This window comes from Sminthopsis crassicaudata, chromosome 4, assembly GCF_048593235.1.
Source record: "Sminthopsis crassicaudata isolate SCR6 chromosome 4, ASM4859323v1, whole genome shotgun sequence".
NCBI classification, from domain to species: Eukaryota; Metazoa; Chordata; class Mammalia; order Dasyuromorphia; family Dasyuridae; genus Sminthopsis; species Sminthopsis crassicaudata.
In genome coordinates this window covers 308,946,473-308,967,026 of record NC_133620.1, presented here as the reverse complement: position 1 = coordinate 308,967,026, position 20,554 = coordinate 308,946,473, and the positions used below count along the sequence as shown (strand labels likewise).

Sequence of the window (20,554 nt, the reverse complement as noted above, 5' to 3'; positions counted from 1 at the left end):
ACACTCATTTCCCAGTGTTCTTTCACTGGGTGTAGCTGATTCTGTTCATTACTGATCAATTGGAACTTATTTGGATCCTCTCACACAATATCTTTCTAATTAATGTTCTTTTTTTCCTCCACTACTACCACATTAATACAGAACGTTATTAGTATTTGTGTGGAGTACTGCCTTAGGTTCTTAACTGATCTTCCCCTTTTTAACATTTCCCCCTAAAAAGTTTGTTTTTCACAACCATGTTTTTCACAACCCTTTATTATGCAATTTATTCATTTCATTCCTTTGTTCAAAACCCTACTGACACTTCCCATAACCTACTTATATAAAGTCCATAATTCTTTGACTGCCATTCAAGACCATTTTACCTTATCTATCTTATTCTATTTCTTGCATGTGTACTATCAAATTTGACAAGTTATAATATTTCTTATTATGTGACCCCTTCTCTTCATTCACTGAAAAACAGCCTTAAGTCAGGTCCTCATCAGTTAGGACTAGCTGGTCCCCAACTTTTGTCTACCCACCATTCAGCTGATTTTTCTAAATCACAAGTCTGAATAGTCAGTCACATGTATGTGCATTACACACACACACACACACACACACACACACACACACACACACACACACCCCTAACTTCCCTTACCTTTATCCCCCACTTAGAAGGTTTCAGTGCCTTTAGTAACTCTATGAACTCCATGATAAACTCCTTGTTTGGCATTTAAAGCACTTGCATAACTTGATCCCTTACTATCTTTCCAGTTTCTCTTTAATCTACTGTATATATTATGTATAATATGTATATATGTTCCTCTGGCTTCCTTGGTGTTCCTTGAACACAATATGCTATCTCCATGTCTTTGAACTTGCTTTGTCCCCCATGCTTAGAATTTTTTTTCTTTCTCTTGTTGCTTTTGGTTTTCCCTGACTTTTTTCAAGACCTAGCTCAAGTACTATCATATGCGGGAGGCTTTTCCTAGTCCCTTTCTACTTCTAATACATTATCCTCTCAGATTATCATATCTTATATATACTTGTCTATTTACATGTTTCTCCTATTCTTCCTTTATATCTTCAGTATACATAATACATACTAACAATTGCTCATTGACTGATTGATCTTATACATGTCCAACACTTTTCAAAGGAGCATATTTAATATTGTTTATAAATAGAGTGGGCTTCCTCTTGACATCAAATAGAGACTATATGGCCACCACTTGTTGAGTATATTTCTGAAAGAATCCTTTTTCAGGCAGAAATTTAACTAAATGATCTCTGAAGTTTCTTCCAGTTCTGGGATTCTACCTTAAATGATCATTTACCCCTTTCTCCTATGGTAAACTAAACTACACATGGTACCTGCTTTCTAATGAAACTTAAATCTCTATGAGAAAGTTAAGTCCTATCCATCCTCCAAAGTCCAACTCTGATGAATTCATCAGCTTTTAAAAAATGTATTAAGTACCTACTATGCACAGGGGATACAAAGACCAAAATTTAATAAATAGTCCTGACCTCAAAGAAGTTTACATTCTTCTGGGAGAAAATATCAATGCAGATAAGTTACTATAAAGAAATTTGAAAATTAAGAGAACACTTAACAACTGACAGAAAGATAATAAAGGATTTGGACTTTAACCCCTGGCTACTCGAGTGGTGATTACTGAACTGAAATGAAGGCTGCTCCTAGAGACTCCAGGGAAACCGAAGCAAGAAGAACATTACAAGGTCTGGAACTTATATTGTACCTACCTGCCCTCCAATGGAAATATTTTGAGAGTAAAGATTTTTATTTTTGTCTTTGTGTTGCCAATTCCTAACACAGTGCTTTGTACATAATAGGTATTTAATAAATGTTTGTTGCTTGTTGCTATTCAAGTTTAATTGAATTAGCACACTATTCAGTCACTTAGACTTTTATAAAAATAAAATACTTTATTACCAATTTCCAATTATTAACATTTACCAAGAAAAAAATTAAGTCAAGATACACTCTAGAAAAAGTTTTAATGAAACCTAAATATCTCTTCTAACATTAAATTCTCCCTCCTACTAAACTTGTCATTATTATATGATATTGCTATGTCCAATATTGCTGTGTCCAATAGTTTGTGCCTTTCCACAGCTTTTGCTATTCTGTCCTATTCAATGAAATTTGGACCCAAAGTTTCATACTTTTGACTATGTTTCTATATTTTATAGGAAATAAGATCTTAAGAACCTCTCTAAACTCTCCTGACAGTAATGGATATAAATATTATTAACAGGTCAGGTACAACTTGCAAAGTTTTAGTGATCAACCAGAGTAGGATGCCTACTCTATTGTTTTTTATTCCCACCAAATATTGAGGTATTCTTTTCCAAAGAAATATAAGCTCATAATGATTTGCATAAAATTAATTACTTTAAGGCTTTATTGGTCAGCATAATCTTTTTGGGTCTACAGATCCTTCTTTAGGCCCTGCTCTATATTTATACTGTTTATCTTCAACCCCTCAGATACCTTGATATCATAGAACATGCCCTAACAGATGGTGATGTAGTACTGATTGAAAACATGGGAGAATCAGTGGACCCTGTTCTAGGACCTCTGCTTGGAAGAGAAGTAATTAAAAAAGGAAGGTAAGTTTCATAGTCGTTGTTTGCTTTTTGTAAGAATGGATACAGTTTTCTCAGATGTCTCTTGTTCTCCTAGAATATATTCTTATCAACTCATATGTTAAAGTTACTTGGAAATCTCTATTTACATTACAGTATTTTGGTGAAATTATAGAAGTAAGGATGGTAAACTAGCTAAGGAAGACATTCATTCTGTTTTAATAACAGAGGAGATCCTCCAAAGTATTCATATTTTACCAACATAATAGATTAATTTACCTCCTATCATCTTTCACTTAAGGCTTCACATGTGATCTGACAATATCATCCAGTTCATCTTAAAACAAGAGGAAACCTTATCCAGTACCATTCTATTATTATTTTTGTATTCTATAGAGCCAGCCTAAATAATGATGAATATGCAACAGAAACCAGGCAGGGCTTTCTTTTTTATTCTGCCCTTTTTACATCTATTGGTGAGAACCATAGTCATAATAATGAGGCATCTTCATACTCCTACATTAATTTATTTGAATATTTTCATTGTAGACATCGCTTGGGATACTTGCTCATAAAAAACAAGTACTGCAGTATTTTAATCCTTTGACTTCAGGACCATAAAGGGAATTTCTCAATATCAAAAATATATTCCTTATCCTCCATCTCAACATATTCCTGTAGTCTCCTGTTATTGTCCCTAGGAGTTAAACATTTGTTGAAGCTTCTATTCTTGAAAATATTCTGAATCAAGTATGCTGTTATCAGATCTAGTTTCCTTTTAGGCATGGATTATTATGTATTTGCTATCTCCATAGACATGCTCAAACACACCAAAACAATTGCCCATATTTGCTGTGAAAATGCGATGCCTTTTTTCAATCTGTAGACGTTTATAATTCTAGTCATTCTTTCTTTGAATCAAGAGCCATTTTTATCCCCAGGTGCTACTAGCAGGACTAAGAATTGCCATGACATACCAAAGGCATTAACTGTAAAAGAGAAAAAGTTGTAGGAAGAAATAAAATAGAAGAAAAGAAAAAGACATAGAAGATAAATAAATGTAACTTGGCAAGGAATGATAGTTGTCACTAACAGTTGTTTTGATATCATTCCAAGACTCTCTAATCCTGCCCTACATCCCTAGATTATATATTATTTATTGGGATGGCTTATTGAACTCTTTACTAGAGAAATATAAAACTTATAGTGGTCCTGTGTCATCAAACAAGGTATAGAAGTCCTATGCCATTTGTCAGTCATATGTCTTCAATCAATACTATGCCTATTAATGAAAAAAACAATATATCCTCTTCTTCCATTACTGATGTTAGGGTGCATAAAGGCACCATAGTTCAACCCCAGCATGCCAGGGTAGGTGAGACAGTGTTCTCAGGAAGTGTCAGTCATTATTAGATTCCATTACAATGATTAGAAAGTTTTGTGATGCCACTAAAATACATGCAACAACACCAACATCCCAAACCAACTTCAAAAATGTTATTCAAATATGTTGAAATGATATCTTTAAAAAAAATAAAATTAAATGGGAGAGAAAGAAAAGTGCACAGTGAGAGGTAGAATGGGGTAAATTATCTCACATAAAAGAGGTGCAAAAGAGCTTTTACAGTAGAGGGAAAGCTAGGGGAGATGGAGAGAATGCTTGAATGTTTTGCATTGGAATTTGGCTCAAAAAAAAACAGCATTCAGTTAGATATAGAAATCTATTTTACCCAACAAGAAAGTAGGAGATGAAGACAATAAGAGAACAGAGAAAGGATTGATAAAAGGAAGAGTAAAGTGGAGGAGGAAAGTCCTTTTAAGGAAGGACAGAATGAAAGGAGAGGAAGAATACAATAAACAGGAAGAGAAATATATAGTTAGCAATCATAACTGTGAAAAAAATTATGTTTCTCTAATAAAAGTCTTGTTTCTCTAATATATAGAAAACTCAATCAAATGTATAAAAATAAGAGTCATTGCCCAATTGATAAATAGTCAATGCATATGAATCTGAGTTTTCAGATGAAGAAATTAAAGCTATCCATAGTCATATAAAAATGCACTAAATCAATATTGATTAAAGAAATACAAATTAAAACAACTCTGAGATATCATCCCGTACTTATCAGATTGACTACTATAACAGAAAAAGAAAATGACAAGTATTGGAGGCAGTATAGGAAAATTAAAACTCTTAATACATGGTGATTAATGGAGTTATGAAATGAGTCAAACATTCTAGAGAACAATTTGGAACTATGCCCAAAGAGCTATAAAACTAAACAAACCCTTTGGCCCAATAATACTGCTACTAGGTCTATATCCCAAAGAATTTTTAAGGAAAATGAAAAGGACCTGTATGTGCACAGATATTTATTTGTGATGGCAAAAAATTGGAAATTAAGAGAATTGCTATCAAATGGAGATGGCTTAACAAGCTGTGGTATGTGATTATGATGGAATATTATTATGCTTTATAAGAAATGACAAGCATACATATTTCAGAAAAATCTGGAAAGACTTACATAAATTGAGCAAAGTGAAATAAACAGAACCAGAAAAACCTTGTACACAATAATAGCACTGTTCTGCAATGATCAACTGTGAATGATTCAAGCTATTTTCAGCAATGTAATGAGCTAAGACATTCCTGAAAGACTTTTTAAAACTTGTGTTATTTTGTTATTTTTCTTGGGGTTTTTTATTACAACATGACTAATATGGAAATATGTTTTACATGAATATACAAACATAACTTATAATGAAATTGCTTGCTTTGTCAATGAAAAAGAAAAAAGAGAAAGAAATTAGAACTTTAAAAAAATTTAATGAATGTTAATAATTGTTTTTACATATAATTGGAGAAAAATAAAATTGTAAATAAAAATGTTTTTTAAATTTTAAGTATTATCCATTCATATAAGCCATTTATGTTTCAGATTCATTAAAATTGGAGACAAAGAATGTGAATATAATCCCAGATTCCGCCTCATTCTTCACACCAAGCTTGCCAATCCCCACTATGGGCCTGAGCTTCAAGCCCAGGCAACTCTTATCAACTTCACTGTGACTAGAGATGGCTTAGAAGACCAACTTCTGGCAACAGTAGTCACTATAGAAAGGCCAGACTTGGAGGAACTGAGAGTGAGTAGATCACAGATGGGGATGCATTTTGGGATAATATGTTATAGCAGGGGTTTTTTTGTTTGGTTTTTTTGCTTAAGAACAGTGGTGTATAGAAAATATTTATTTTCCTAGCTATGTTGCTAACAAAATAACACTGCTATAATTTCAATGAAAAGTTCACCAGGAATCTGTTATAGAGATTACCAACTGTACAGTTTTCCCAGGCCTGGGAAAAGCTCCAGTTCTAAATAGCTATCCACTCAGTAACAAACTAGTAAGATTAGCCTTAACTAAAAGTTGGGAAAAAATACACTTGAAACAGAAACACATATACACAGTTAAAATAAGGAACGGGACATAAAAGGGAATATATATATATATATATTTCTAAATTGTGTGTAGCACCTTCACAATGCTTTATTAATGCATAAAATCTCACAAGTCCAGGAAAACAAAAATATTAAATATATTGTTGAGAAACCAAAACGCAATAAAACTTACATTCAACAAAGGTCTACTAATAAAATATGTAACAAGCAATTGAAGATGATATAATAAACCTAAAGAAATGATGTGTCAAAGAACAAATCCTAAAAATAATAATTTTATTAAAGTAATGAAATCAATGAAACAACATATCAACCTTATTGGGATATAGCCAAAGTGGTCTTTATGGAAAATTTTATATATCTAAATACTTTGAACCATAAGAGAAAAAAGAGCAAGTTAAGAAATTCAGCATATCTTGGAAGCGTGGCTCTAAATTAGTCATTCACAAGTCACTAAACTTTAACAAAGGAGATTTATTTTGTCCTAATACTATAGAAAATTTACATGAAGGATATAGTAGCACTTAGCTTCTCTGGATATGCTCCTCCTTTTTTCTATTTGAAAACATCTTTAGTCAGTAAATCATCAGAGTATGGTTACTAACAAGATTTTAGACATCCACCAAATATGAAAGGCACAGATTCTACATAGCTGGGATTTTTTATGACCCTAGAAAATGAATCTAAGTAATATAAGACTTATTAATATAAGTAATATAAGACTAAGTAATATAAGACCCCAATTTGTTTTGGGGAGGGAAAAAAGCTGCATAAGGAAAATGTTAGCCTTATCAGCACACAAATAAGAAAAGTAGAACAACAATAAATTTTAAAATATCATCAGAATTTATAACTGGAAAATCGAAGAGATTAACAATATAATTATATCATTGAATTGTTAAATAAATCTAGGACCCAATTTAAAAAAAAAAACCTCATTAGCTAACTTGATTTTCAAAAATAAAGAAAACTAAATTACCAGTTTAAAAAAATGAAAAAGATAGGCTCATGACCAATAAAGAACAAAATGTTGTTAGGAATTATTTTGTCCAGTTTGTCAATGAAACTAACAATCTAAGTAAAATAGAGGAATATTCACAAAAACATAAAATGTCCTGATTTATAAAACAGGAAATAGAATACTTAATCATAAGAGAAGAGAGAAATCTGTGGGGGGAAAAATCTTTATATCAGTTTTCTTGGATACTTAGGGGATACCCATGGACATGAACAAACACTTTTCAGAGGAAGAAATCTAAGCTACCAAAAGTCATATATTTTTAAATATTCTAAATCACCAGAAAATGTACATCAAAACAATTCTTCAACCACAAGCAAAAGGCACAGACTCAAAAGGAAACTTTATAATGAAAGCTTAAATAATAATAAATGGCTAACAGAATAAGTAATAGAAAAAATTAATGATTATGTGAAAGACAGTGATAATGATAAAACAACATTTCTGGGATGCAACTAAAGCAGAATTCCTCAGTGAAGAAACAGAATCTTAACAAACACACATTAACAAAATAGAAAAAGAAAGGACTAATAAACTGAATATGCACTGAAAAATTAGACTAACAAATAAACAAACCTAAAATAAGAACAAAAGAGGAGATATTTAAAATTATAGATAGGAAAATAGAGATATTGGAAAATAAAAGAACTAAAAGCTGGTTCTTTGAAAAGATAACAAAATTGGTAAATGTTAGGTAAAGTAATTAAAATCAATAAAATAGCAAATAACCAATGTGACATCACAACAAAACTAGGAAAAAAAATAAGAATAATAATCAGGATATATTATGCACAATTATATACTAAATTACATCTTCAAAAATATAAACTATACCACACTAGAGAAAATTAAACTATATGTAAAAGAACTACCAAAAAATAATAAATTTTAAAGAGCAATTGGTACAAATACTTCTCAAACTATTTTCAAAAATAGAAGGGGAAAAATGTGCCAATCCTTTTATAAGACAAATATAGACTTAATATCCAAAACAGAAAAAAAAAGATTAAAAAAAGAAGGAAAGCTGTAGCTCAATATCATTAATGATTATTAACTCAAAAATTTTAACAGAATTCTATAAAACAAACTCCATTTATTCAAAAAAAAAAGATTCATTATTTCCAAATTAAATGAATTGAATTATTTCCAAGCATGCAATAATCAATATAATTACGTTAAAAACGAACATATACAAAACAATTTGATTATCTGAATAGATTCAAAACAAACCAAAAAGCTTTGACAAATTACTATAATCATTTCAACTTTTAAAAAAACTATCTAGAAGAACTTTTTTTAAAAAATATCATTAAAGGCATCTATTTAAAATCAAAAGCAAATATCTATCATATGCAATGAGGATATACCATAAATTTAATAATTAAGGGAATAAAACAATGATTACTACTCTTCCCACTACTGTTTGTTTCTGAAATTCTAGCAATAAAACTAGAGAAAGAAATTGTCATAAAAATTAGGTTAAAAAAAAAAAAGATGAAATTATCCCTAATTGCTAAGTTAATGCCATACTTGGAAAGTCTTAGAGAGTTAAAAAAACATATTTATTGAGACAATAGCATCAGTAAAGTTGAAGACTACAAATTAAGCCATTAAAATTCAATAGTATGAGTTGTTTTTTGTTTGTTTGGTTGGTTGGTTGGTTGCTTTTTTTCCTGAGGCAACTGGATTTAAGTGATTTGCCCAGCATCATACAGCTAGGCATGTTGAGTGTCTGAGAACAAATTTGAACTCAGGTCCTCTTGATTTCAGGACTGGTGCTCTATCCACTGCACCACCTAGCTGCCCCAATAGCATGAGATCTTAAAGAAGGAAAAGGGACCAATATGTGCAAAAATGTTTGTGGCAGCCTTCTTTGTAGTGGCAAGAAACTGGAAAGTGAGTGGATGCCCATCAATTGGAGAATGGGCTGAATAAATTATGGCATATTAATGTTATGGAATATTGTTGCTCTGTAAGAAACAACCAGCAGGATGATTTCAGAGAGGCTTGAAGAGGCTACATGAACTGATGCTAAGTGAAATGAGCAGAACCAGGAGATCATTATATATAGCAACAACAAGATCATACAATGATCAAATCTGATGGACACAACAATGAGATGATTCAAACCAGTTCCACTTGTTCGTTGATGAAGAGAGGCATCTACACCCAGAGAGAACTGTGGGAACAAAGTGTCGTATTACAACATAGCATTCTCACTGTCTCTGTTGTTATTCGTTTGCATTTTGTTTTCTTTCTAAGTTTTTCTTTTTCTTCCTTCTTGATCTGATTTTTCTTGTGCAGTAAGAAAACTGTATAAGTATGTATGCACATATTGGATTTAACATGTATTTTAACACGTTTAACATGCATTGGACTACCTGCAAGCTAGGGGAAGAGGTGGGGGGAAGAAGGGGAAAATTTAGAACAAAAAGTTTTGCAAGGGTCAGTGTTGAAAAAATTACCTATGCATATGTTTTATAAATAAAAAGCTTTAATAATAATAATAATAAATTCAATAGCATCTTATATAAAAATACCAGAATATAAGAAACAAAAATAAACATGAAATCCTATTCTAAATAACTACAAAATCCATAAAATATCTGATAATCAATCTATAAAAGCATACAAAAGACTTCTATGAAAAGTTCTCCTTAAAGAAATAAAGAATAACAACTAGCTGGAAGAACATTCAGTACTCATGACTAAGCTATGCCATCATGATAAAAATTGCAATAATACCAAAATTAGTTAATACTTTCAATACTATCTCAATTCAATTACCAAGGTGATACTTTGAGAACTTGATAAAAATAATAGCAAAGTTTATTTGGATAAACAAAAGACTTAAAATATCAAAGAAAATGACGAAATAGGAATAAAGGGAGAATAGCACTTCCAGAATTCAAATCATATTATAATGCAGTAATTGTCAAAAACCACTTGGTCATGGTTTTAAAAAAATTAAAGAGGGGCAGCTAATTGGTGTAATGTATAGAGCACTAGCCCTGAAGTCAGAGGGACCTGAGTTCAAATCTAATCTCAGACACTTCAGACTTCCTGGCTATGTGACCCTGGGCAAGTCACTTAACCCCAGTTGCCTCAGCAAAATAAATAAATGAAGAGTTAGATCAATGGAACTAAGTAAGTATGGGGAGAATCAAACACCAGTAAAACTCAATAGCCAAATATTAGATATAAGGAAAACATAAAGCTCAGGAAAAATATTCCTTTCTGATTAAAAAGGAAAAGTGAAAAAATCATTTGATAGAAATTAGGTGTAGGCCAAGAAGTTACACAGTATTCCACAATATAATCTAAATGATTATATAACTTTGATATTTTAAATTAGAAGAGAAGCAGATCATATACTTTTCACAGCTTTGATAAAAGTATATCCTTAATCAAACGAAATATAGAATAAGTAATTTTGATTATATAAAATGTAAAGCTTTTGCACTGACAAAATTAATGCACTCGGTATAAGAAGGGAAGTAGCTGAATGGGGGAAAAAAATCTTTGCTTCAAAGTTCTCTCCTAAGGCTTTAGAATTCAAGCTATATAAACAATTAATAATAGATAAGAGGCATCCCTGAATAGATAAGTGGTCAGAAGATATGAATAGACTGTAATCAAAGGAAGAATTGTAAAGTATTCACAACTTCATGAAAGAATATTTCTAATCGCTAATAATAAGGGAAATTAACATCAAAACAATCCTGAGATTTCACCTAACAGCTTGCATAGCTGGCAGGTGACCAAATATATATGACATATAGATATAAATAAGACATATCCAATAGTCAATATTGGATTAATTGTGAAATAATAAACACTTTAATACATTGGTGGTGGTACTATAAAATAGTACAACCATTTTGGAAAACAATTTGTAATGATGCAAAGTAACTAAAATATCCATATATATTGAACTATATATTCCATTGGACTAATATGGCAAGGAAGCCATTGATATTAAGAAAGTCCCCATGTAACCAAAATATTTATAGCAACACTTTTTATGATAACAAAGAATTAGAAACAAAATTGATGTTCACTGATTAGGAAATAGCTAAATAAATGTGGCACATAAATGTAAGGGAGCATTACTGTGCTATAAGAAATGATATCTGTGTATATGTGTGTGTATACATATATATACATGTATATATGTATATATATTATTTGATTTATACTTTAACATATTTAACATGTATTGGTCAACCTGCCATCTGGGAGGAGTCAGGGAAAAGAGAGGGAAATTTGGAACAGAAGGTTTTGCAAGGGTCAATGTTGAAAAATTACTCATGCATATGTTTTGTAAATAAAAAGCTTTAATTTTTAAAAAATTATGTATAGGATATAGAGTAACAAAGAAAGAGTTATATGAACTAATGGAGAGTGAAATAAATAGAATCAGGAAAATAATATGCACAATGATTAAACAATCTAAATGGAAATAACAACCAACACACACACATAAATCAAGTGAATGTAAAAAATGCATAAGGACCAAGTATGACTCAAATGAATAAATAGGGGAGGAGAGCCCTAAACAATGCCTTTAGAAAAATAGGGAGGGCAGCTAGGTGGCACAGTGGATAGAGAACACCAGCCTTGAATTCAAGAGGACCCGAGTTCAAATCTGGTCTCAGACACTTAATACTTCCTAGCTGTGTGACCCTGGGCAAGTCACTTAAACCCAGCCTCAGGAAAAAAAAAAGAAAAGAAAAAGAAAAAATAAAATAAAAATAGGAGATTTATAGACGCTACACATTGCATATTTTTGGATTTTTTTCAATGTATTGATAAGACATGCTATTTTTTTCCTCTTCATTTTCTTTCTTTTCTTCATCTTTTAAAATAGATATTATTTAATTAATATGTTATGGTTCTCCAGGAAGAAGAAAGGGATTCAAGGGATTTATATGATGCATTTTTTAAATTAAAAAAGACATGAATAAAAACCAATTTAAAATAAAATTTTAAAAACAAATTTACAATTCCACCTTACATTCATTAGATTGGCTGAGTTGAAAGAAAATAACAAATGCTAGAGAAGCTGAGGGGAAAGAGGAACATTAAAACATTGTAGATGGAATTATGGACTGTGTCAGCTGTTCTGGAAAGCAATTTGGAGCTGTTTCAGCAAAAAGCTAGTAAACTATGTATACCTTTTGAACTAGTAATTCCACTAAATATATATTCTAAAAAAAAGTCAAGGAAAAATAAGAGAATCAATATGTAGATAAACATTTTGACAGCTTTTTTGTGGTGACAATGAATTAAAAACTAGAAGGATTCCTACTAATGGGAAAATGGCTGAACAAATTATGCTGTGTAAATGTTATATTGTTGTGCTCTAAGAAATGTTGATTGGGGGGGAGGGAGCAGAGCCAAGATGGTGGGGAGGACATATGCTTCATTCTGAGCTCCCTTCTACCCTCACTACTGATTACTGAATTCAGCCTCTGAAATAATGCTTAACTAGTAAAATCCACAAATATTGGGAGTATAACAAATTACCAGCAGAAGATAATCTGGAAAATTGCAAGAAAAGGTCTGTCTTGATTGGGCGGGAAGAGGCCAGTGTAGGCAAGGAGTCAGAACACAGGGGGCTAGCAAATGCTGAGCAGACTGGAGGAGGGGTGCAGTCTCTGGGATATAGAATTTGCAGGGAGGACTCTACCACATGTTGGCCACTCTGCTTTGGTTGCAAAGCAGCAGATCAACAGAGAAGTTACACAAACGCCAAAGGTAGAATGTACCCTAAAATGCCAGAGTTTCATAGGACTACACCACACCCACCCAGCACTGGGAGTGACTCAGCACAACCACAGAGCAGCTGCACAGCTGCATTTTAGTGCAGCACACTTCCCAGGGCACTTCCACAGCATGGCTGCTTTTCCCAAGGCAGTGGCACTTCCTCAGCATGGCTGCTTTTCCTAGCCTGTTTGCAAGACAGCTACTGTCCATCTGTCCCTGTTCTGTAGAAAAAACTGAGAATCTCCTTGCCCTGAAGGCAAACCCCAAGTGCTTTTTTAAAAAAACCAGTAAAAAAGCAAAGCGAGCTCTAACTATAGATCGCTTCTATACAGAGAGAGGATTTTCAACCCTGAAGAGACTAATAGCAGACAGTCTCCAAACAAAACCTCAAAGTGGGATATAACCTGGTCCCTATCATACAAAGCTCTCCCAGAAGAAATAATAAAAGATCTTTAAAAAGAGCAAGAAGAAAAATGGGGAAGGGAAAGGAAAGAGAAACTTGGCAAGAGAGTATGGAAAGGCATATTACTCATTAAAAGAAAGATTTGATAAAGTGGAAAAAGAAAACAACTTCTTGAAATGTAAATTGGAAAAGATAAAGAATTCCCAGGGAAACAGAATTTGTGAACTGTGAAAGATAAAGAACTCCCAGGAAAGTAGGATTTGTGAATTGGAAAAAGAAAAAACTCATTAAAAAAAAAAAAAACTGGTGAAATGGGAAAAAATTCCATAGAACAAAATAACTCATTTAAAAACTCAATTGGACATATACAAAAAGAAGTAAAAAAAAAAAAAGTTAATGAAGAAAATAACTCACTAAATATCAGAACTGAAGAAATGGAAATAAATGATTCATTGAGACATGAAGATTCAGCCAAGCAAAAGCAAAAAAAAAAAAAAAAAAAAAAAAAAAGAAGAAAGAAAGAAAGAAAGAAAGAAAGAAAGAAAGAAAGAAAGAAAGAAAGAAAGAAAGAAAGAAAGAAAGAAAGAAAGAAAGAAAGAAAGAAAGAAAGAAAGAAAGAAAGAAAGAAAAGAAAAGAAAAAAATAGGAAAAATATATTAAATATTTACTTGGAAAATTAACAGACCTAGGAGAGATAATCCTTACTCCCTTCCCCAGTATTAAACTTATGGGTACCACTTGCCTCACGCAGCTCTCCCTCTTTAGAATCCCTCCCACCCCCTTTGAGTCCCTCCCCCTTTCTTATACCTTGCACTCTCAGAATTAAATAAATCAAACCACAAAACAAATAAGAAAGAATTTAAAGTGGTAAATAGAATATTAGAAAAGTTAGGTATGATAGAAATTTGGAGAAAACTGAATGGAGACAGAAAGGAGTACACTTTCTTCTCAGCAGTTCATGGAACCTATACAAAATTTGACCATAAGACCTCAAAATTAAATGCAAAAAGGCAGAAATAGTAAATATATTATTTTCAGATCACAATTCAATAAAAACTGCATTCAACAAAAAGCTAGGGATAAATAGACCAAAAAAAATTGGAAACTAAATAATCTCATCCTAAAAAATGAATGGGTGAAACGAAACAGCAAATCATACACACAATTAGTAATTTCATCCAAGAGAATGACAACAATGAGACAGCATACCAAAATTTGTGGAATGCAGCCTAAGTGGCAATAAGAGGAAACTTTCTATCTCTGAAGGCTTACTTGAATAAAATAGAGAAAGAGAAGATCAGTGAATTTTTTAAGTTCTGGCCCATAACATCTCCATGTAGGAACAGATCAATCATACTGAGCCATGCTAAATTAGATAACTGTTGTCTCTATCAATTCCATTGTCTTAGTACCATCTAAGAATCATAATATCTATCTGCCAAGGGAAAGTGAGGAACTACATGAGCAAAATTACAAAACACTTTCCACACAAATAAAGTCAGATCTAAACAATTGGAAAAATATTAAAGTGCTCTTGCATAGGCCAAGTGAATATTATGAAGGTGACAATACTACCTAACCTAATATATTTATTTAGTGCTATACCAGACTCCCAAAAAACTATTTTAATGATCTAGAAAAAAATAACAACAAAATTCATCTGGAAGAACAAAAGGTCAAGACTTTCAAGGTAACTAATGGAAAAAAAAATCAAATGAAGGTGGCCTAACTGTACCAGATCTAAAACTATATTATAAAGCAACAGTTACAAAAAAACCATTTGGTATTGGCTAAGAAATAGACTAGTTGATCAGATAGGTTAGGTTCACAAGACAAAATAATCAATAAATATAATAAAGTAGTGTTTTATAAATCCAAAGACCCCAGCTTTTAGGACAAGAATTCACTGTTTGACCAAAAAATGCTGGGAAAATTGAAAATTAGTATGGCAGAAAGTAGGCATTGACCCACACTTAACACCATACACCAAGATAAGGTCAAAATAGGTTCATGATCTAGGTATATAAGAATAAGATTATAAATAAATTAGAACAACATAGAATATAGTTTACCTCTCAGACTCTGTGGAGAAGGAAGGAATTTGTGACCAAAGAAGAAATAGAAATTATTATTGATCGCAAAATAGAAAATTTTAATTATATCAAATTAAAAAGTTTTTATACAAACAAAACTAATGCAGACAAGATTAGAAGGGAAGCAATAAACTAGGAAAACATTTTTATAGCCAAAGGTTCTGATAAAGGCCTCATTTCCAAAATATATAGAGAATTGATTCTAATTTATAAGAAATCAAGTCATTTTCCAATTAATGAATGGTCAAAGGATATGGACCTAGGTAGAAGAGGACAATTAAAATTCAGTGATTAGCTTAATTCTGTTTGTCTATGACAAAAGTTGGAATACAACTGGACATAACTTATCTAAAAAGTTACGAAATGGTCTGTTTCAGAAAACTTTGAAAATACATGTGTGAATTGATTCAGAATAGAACCAAAAGAAATACTTTTATACTACACCAACAATATAGTTTAAAAAAATTCTCCAGAAATATGTTCAAAACAATGAGCAACCACAATTCTAGAAGATCAATAATAAATAGTGCTACCCACCTGCTAACAGAAAAGTAATAGACACAGGCTGCAAAATGAGACATATTTTTGGACATGGTCAAAGTGGAAATGGATTTTGTTTGAACATGCATGTTTGTTACAATGACTTTTGTTTTCCTTCCCTTTTCTTTTTTCAAGGGAGATCTGAAGATAGAAAAAATAGATTTTCATTAATTAAAAATTTTTAATGAATTAGTTTCTACCACATCTTAGTAATTTTTCTCCTTTTTTCTATTTTTACTGCTTTTGAAAATGATGGAATAACAAACTAGGATAGAGAGGAAGCCAAAGTTATAGGCCATGTAGGTAGGAAGTCTAAGAATCTATTAATTAGGCCTGGTGCTATTTTTTTAAAGTGACAAAGTTAAATGGACACTGGAATTGAAAGAGAGGAACAAATCATAGGATAAAGGGGATATAAACTGAGACCAAAAAGGAAATTCAGAAATCATCTAGTTTAATCCTCTCATTTAACAAATACAAAACTGACCTTGTACTCAGAAAAGTTGAGATTTCAACCCAGTGCCTCTGACTCCATTTAACCTCTATGAAAAATGAAATTCTATGAATTTTGTTTTCTATAAAATAGGAAAAGGACATTTATGCTACCTGCTTCTCAGGGATATGAGAAAATCCTTCTTAAATAATAAAATTATTTAAAATGTGAACCATTTATTAATGTCAGCATCTTAGAGGTAAAAACTGTTTAAGTTTTTACCTTTGTATCCCAAGATGTATCACAATGTCTTACATGTGAGGTATTTAAATAATATTAAGAAGAGAATTGAATTAATAATCATAGCAAACCTACCTCCTGAAGGCAGATAGGTGGTATAGTTGAAAGATCACTGGACCTGGAGTCAGGAAGATCTGATTGAAATCTGGCCTCAGATAGTTAATAATTGTGAGACTCTAGACAGCCATTTAACCTCTGTACCTATATGTCCCTAACTGTAAAATGAGTTAGGGAAGAAAATGGCAACCACTCCAGTATCTTTGCCAAGAAAACTCAAAATGGGGTCATAAAGAATGGGACACAAATGAAATGAATGAACAGCAACAATGGCAACAATAACAAAACAAGGATATAATGATGCCCCCTCCCAGAGTTATTGTGTAAATGTAAATATTGTGCTTAGCATAGTGCCTGGCATAGTAAAGCACTTAACAAATGCTTGCTGCCTTCCTTCTTTCCTTCTTTCATTCATTTCTTCCTTCTATTTCCTAACAAAAAACAATGGACTCAAGATGCAAAATGAAACATACTTTTGAACATTCTGAAAAAATCTTTTTTCTTACTATATATTCATTACAATGCTGTTGTTTTTGGGAGAAAGTTGAGTGGGAAAAGATGGGAGGGAGGAAAAACAAATGCTTCTTAACTGGAAAAAAAATTAATTAAAAAATCATAGTGATGGGGCAGCTAGTGGCACAGTGGATGAAGCACTATCCCTGAAGTCAGGAAAACCTGAGTTCAAATGTGGCCTCAGAAACTTGACACTTCCTAGCTGTGTGACCCTTAGCAAGTCACTTAACCCCAATTACCTTAGGGGAAAAAAATCATAGTGATGAAGCTATTGCCTTCTGCAGGAAGTTCACTCTTGTAGACTAAGGGTAAAATCATAGGCCAGAAGATTAATAAAATTTACTTTTGATGACTTTACACTATCATATTATCCTCTCACACTGTGATCCTGACAAAAAACATTAGGTGAAAATTTTTATATACTGAAAACTCTGGGTTTGTGATTGACTTCATCTCATTTTGACATTTACAGTCAGATCTGACAAAACAACAGAATGTATTCAAGATCACCTTGAAAACCTTGGAAGACAATTTACTGTCTCGCCTCTCCTTTGCATCTGGGAACTTTCTGGGAGATACAGCCTTAGTAGAAAACTTAGAGATCACCAAACAGACAGCTGCAGAAATTCAGACAAAGGTAAAAATGTATTGATAAAAAAAGAAGTCTTGCAGAATAAATCATTCCATCTTTCCTTAGGAACTCACAGACTCAATTTCAATATTGATTATCATGGAAACTTTTAACCTACTCTGTTTTGCCAACTAGGGCTGATTCATTCTTCTTTAGGATACCTGGTATCTCTCCATTCTCTAGGAGAATCATGTAGATTTCTGGACCTAATGTGAACACCCATCAGTCTTAGCTCTATTGCAGCCAAGAACTTCATAATTCAAGTCAGCTATTAGCCCCATCTTCCTCAGTATCAGGCACCAAAGGACTGTGCTATCATGCCCAGCCTGATTTTTTTAAAGGTTCAGGGAGCTAAAAAAGATTATCTATCCAGACAAGCTCTTAAATACTGAGCTGTTCATTATTTCTGTACATTTCATAAATTATGTCCATGGCTTTTCTGCCTCATGCTCATGCTTCTGTGCTCCTACTTCTTGATCTTCAAGTCCTATTGAAATCTACCCATCCTTTAAGACACACCTCAAATATCACCTTTTCTTTGAAAATTGTTCTAATCCCTTATAAGCAATAATGAACTTTCTGCCCAGAATACACTTAACTCTTTGCTTATACTACTCAAGGAAAATTAAATGTATTATTTTGCATCATACTTATGTACATATAAGTCATTCCCCCTTATTAGAATGGATGTTTCATTAAAAATAGGAATTATCTGAACATTGTATCTTCGCAATATCTAACTCCCCTTTATGTTATGTGTTTAATATATGTAGAATGAATTGAATCATTAAAATATTAAGTGCATATACAATGTATGATAGATTTTTTCTCTCTTTTTTTTATTCCTCCCTTTCTTTAATTCTTTCTTCTTTCCTTTCTTTCTTCCTTCAGTCACTATCTAGATTTAGAAATCACCTTCCAGGGCAGCTAGGTGATGCAGTGGATAGAGCATCAGCCCTGAATTCAGGGGGACCCGAGTTCAAATCTGGTCTTGGACACTTAACACTTCCTAGCTGTGTGACCCTGGGCAAGTCACTTAACCCCAGTGTCAGAAAAAAAAAAAAAAAGAAAGAAAGAAATCACCTTCCTAGAGATCATCATTATATCCATGAGAGTTTATGAAAAACCAAGAGAAAATAGAGAAAAAAAGGGAAAGAAGGCCTAGGACAGAGTTCTGTGATACATTTTTACAAAAGGGGCAGGAAATAGATGATAATATAGCAAAAGGGACTAAAAAAGAAAAGTCAGATAATTAGAAAGAAAATCATGAAAAAAGCAGTATTGTAAAAGAAACCTATCATGAATAAACTATCCAGGAGGAAAAAGTGATTAAAAATACTCAAAGTTTCATAAAGGCTGGAGAATAAAATTGGCAATTGAATTTAATAACTAAGAGAACATTGGTAGCCTTAAAGATAACAGTTTCAATTAAGTGATGGGATTAATAAGCAGAATACAAAGAGTTAAGAAATGAATGTTATGTGAGAAAGTGGAAAAAATGCATGTATATTTGTTTAGGTTTTTACCCTACTGAATTGAAAGGATAAGAAAGAGTTTTTTGTTGGGTTTTTTTTTAGCGATGGTTGAGATATGGGCATGTTTGTAGACAATAACTAAAGAGAAATTAAAGATTCAAAAGAGAAAAAAGTTGATAGAAGGGGCATTCTCTCAAAGGAGATAGGAGAATATTCAAATTACTGAACAATTCCATTTTTTTCACATGCTAGTAAGGTTATACCTAAGATTCTGCAATCTGGGTTTCAGTAATATGTAAATTGAGAATGACCACAAAAGTAGGCTGGTTTTCAAAACAACAGAGGAATTAGAAATTAAATTGCCAATATTTGCTGAATTGTGGAGAAAGCAAGAAAATTCCACAAAAACACCTCCTTCTATTTCATTAACTACACTTCATTGAATACATTTGACTTTATGTATCACAACAAAATGTGCCAAATCCTTAAAGAGATGAATGATAGTACCAAATCATCTTATTTGTCTCCTGTGGAATCAGTATGTAGGCCAAGAAGCACAAATTTTTTCTCATATTATTCCTGAGATAGAGAGAGAGGTTAATGGTCTGAAAAAAATTTTTTATTATTCATCCCTATAAGTTTGGGGAAAAAAGAATTAATCCCTAAATATGATTTATTGGTAAATTATTAGAAAACACTATTATGATATTAAATATATATTTATATACATACTTGTATCATCATTTGGAAGACACTTGATGGAAATCTCATTTCTCTTACTCAACAGAAAAGGTTCTTTTCCCCCCTATTTTTCTTCTTTATGTATATTTCATTGCATACTCTATTTGACTGTCAAAAACATTTACCAAACGAACATGTAAGTCAACATCATTCTTTGGTTCCATGGAACAACTGATTGAAGATTAGAAAAGGAATAAGACAATGCTGTATATTATCAACTTATTAATTTAACTTGTATGCAGAGTGCACCATGTGAAATACCAGGCTAGATGAATCAAAAGCCAAAATTAGTTTGTCAGGAAAAAATATCAACAATCTCAAATATTCGGATTATACTCTTCTAATGGCAAAAAGTGAAGAGGAAATAAAAAACCTTTTGAATCAAATGAAAGAAGCTCAACATCAAAAAATAAAAATAAAAATAAAAAAAAACTTAAGATCTTGGCAAAGGGTTCCATTACTTCCTGGTAAATAAAAAAAGAAAAAAAAATGGAAACCATGTCAGATTGTATATTCCTGGGCTCA

At 32.1% G+C, this 20,554-nt stretch overlaps 1 protein-coding gene across 1 annotated transcript in view; it reads left to right on the top strand.

Annotated features, from left to right (window-relative positions):
• The window catches only part of DNAH9 (dynein axonemal heavy chain 9), a 572,299-nt gene that overhangs the window by 439,769 nt on the left and 111,976 nt on the right, over positions 1–20,554 (top strand). Inside the window, exons 53-55 of the mRNA XM_074264740.1 lie at positions 2,503–2,625; positions 5,541–5,745; positions 17,655–17,819. Coding sequence (XP_074120841.1) covers positions 2,503–2,625; positions 5,541–5,745; positions 17,655–17,819 — 493 coding nt within the window. The remainder of the gene's footprint in view (positions 1–2,502; positions 2,626–5,540; positions 5,746–17,654; positions 17,820–20,554) is intronic.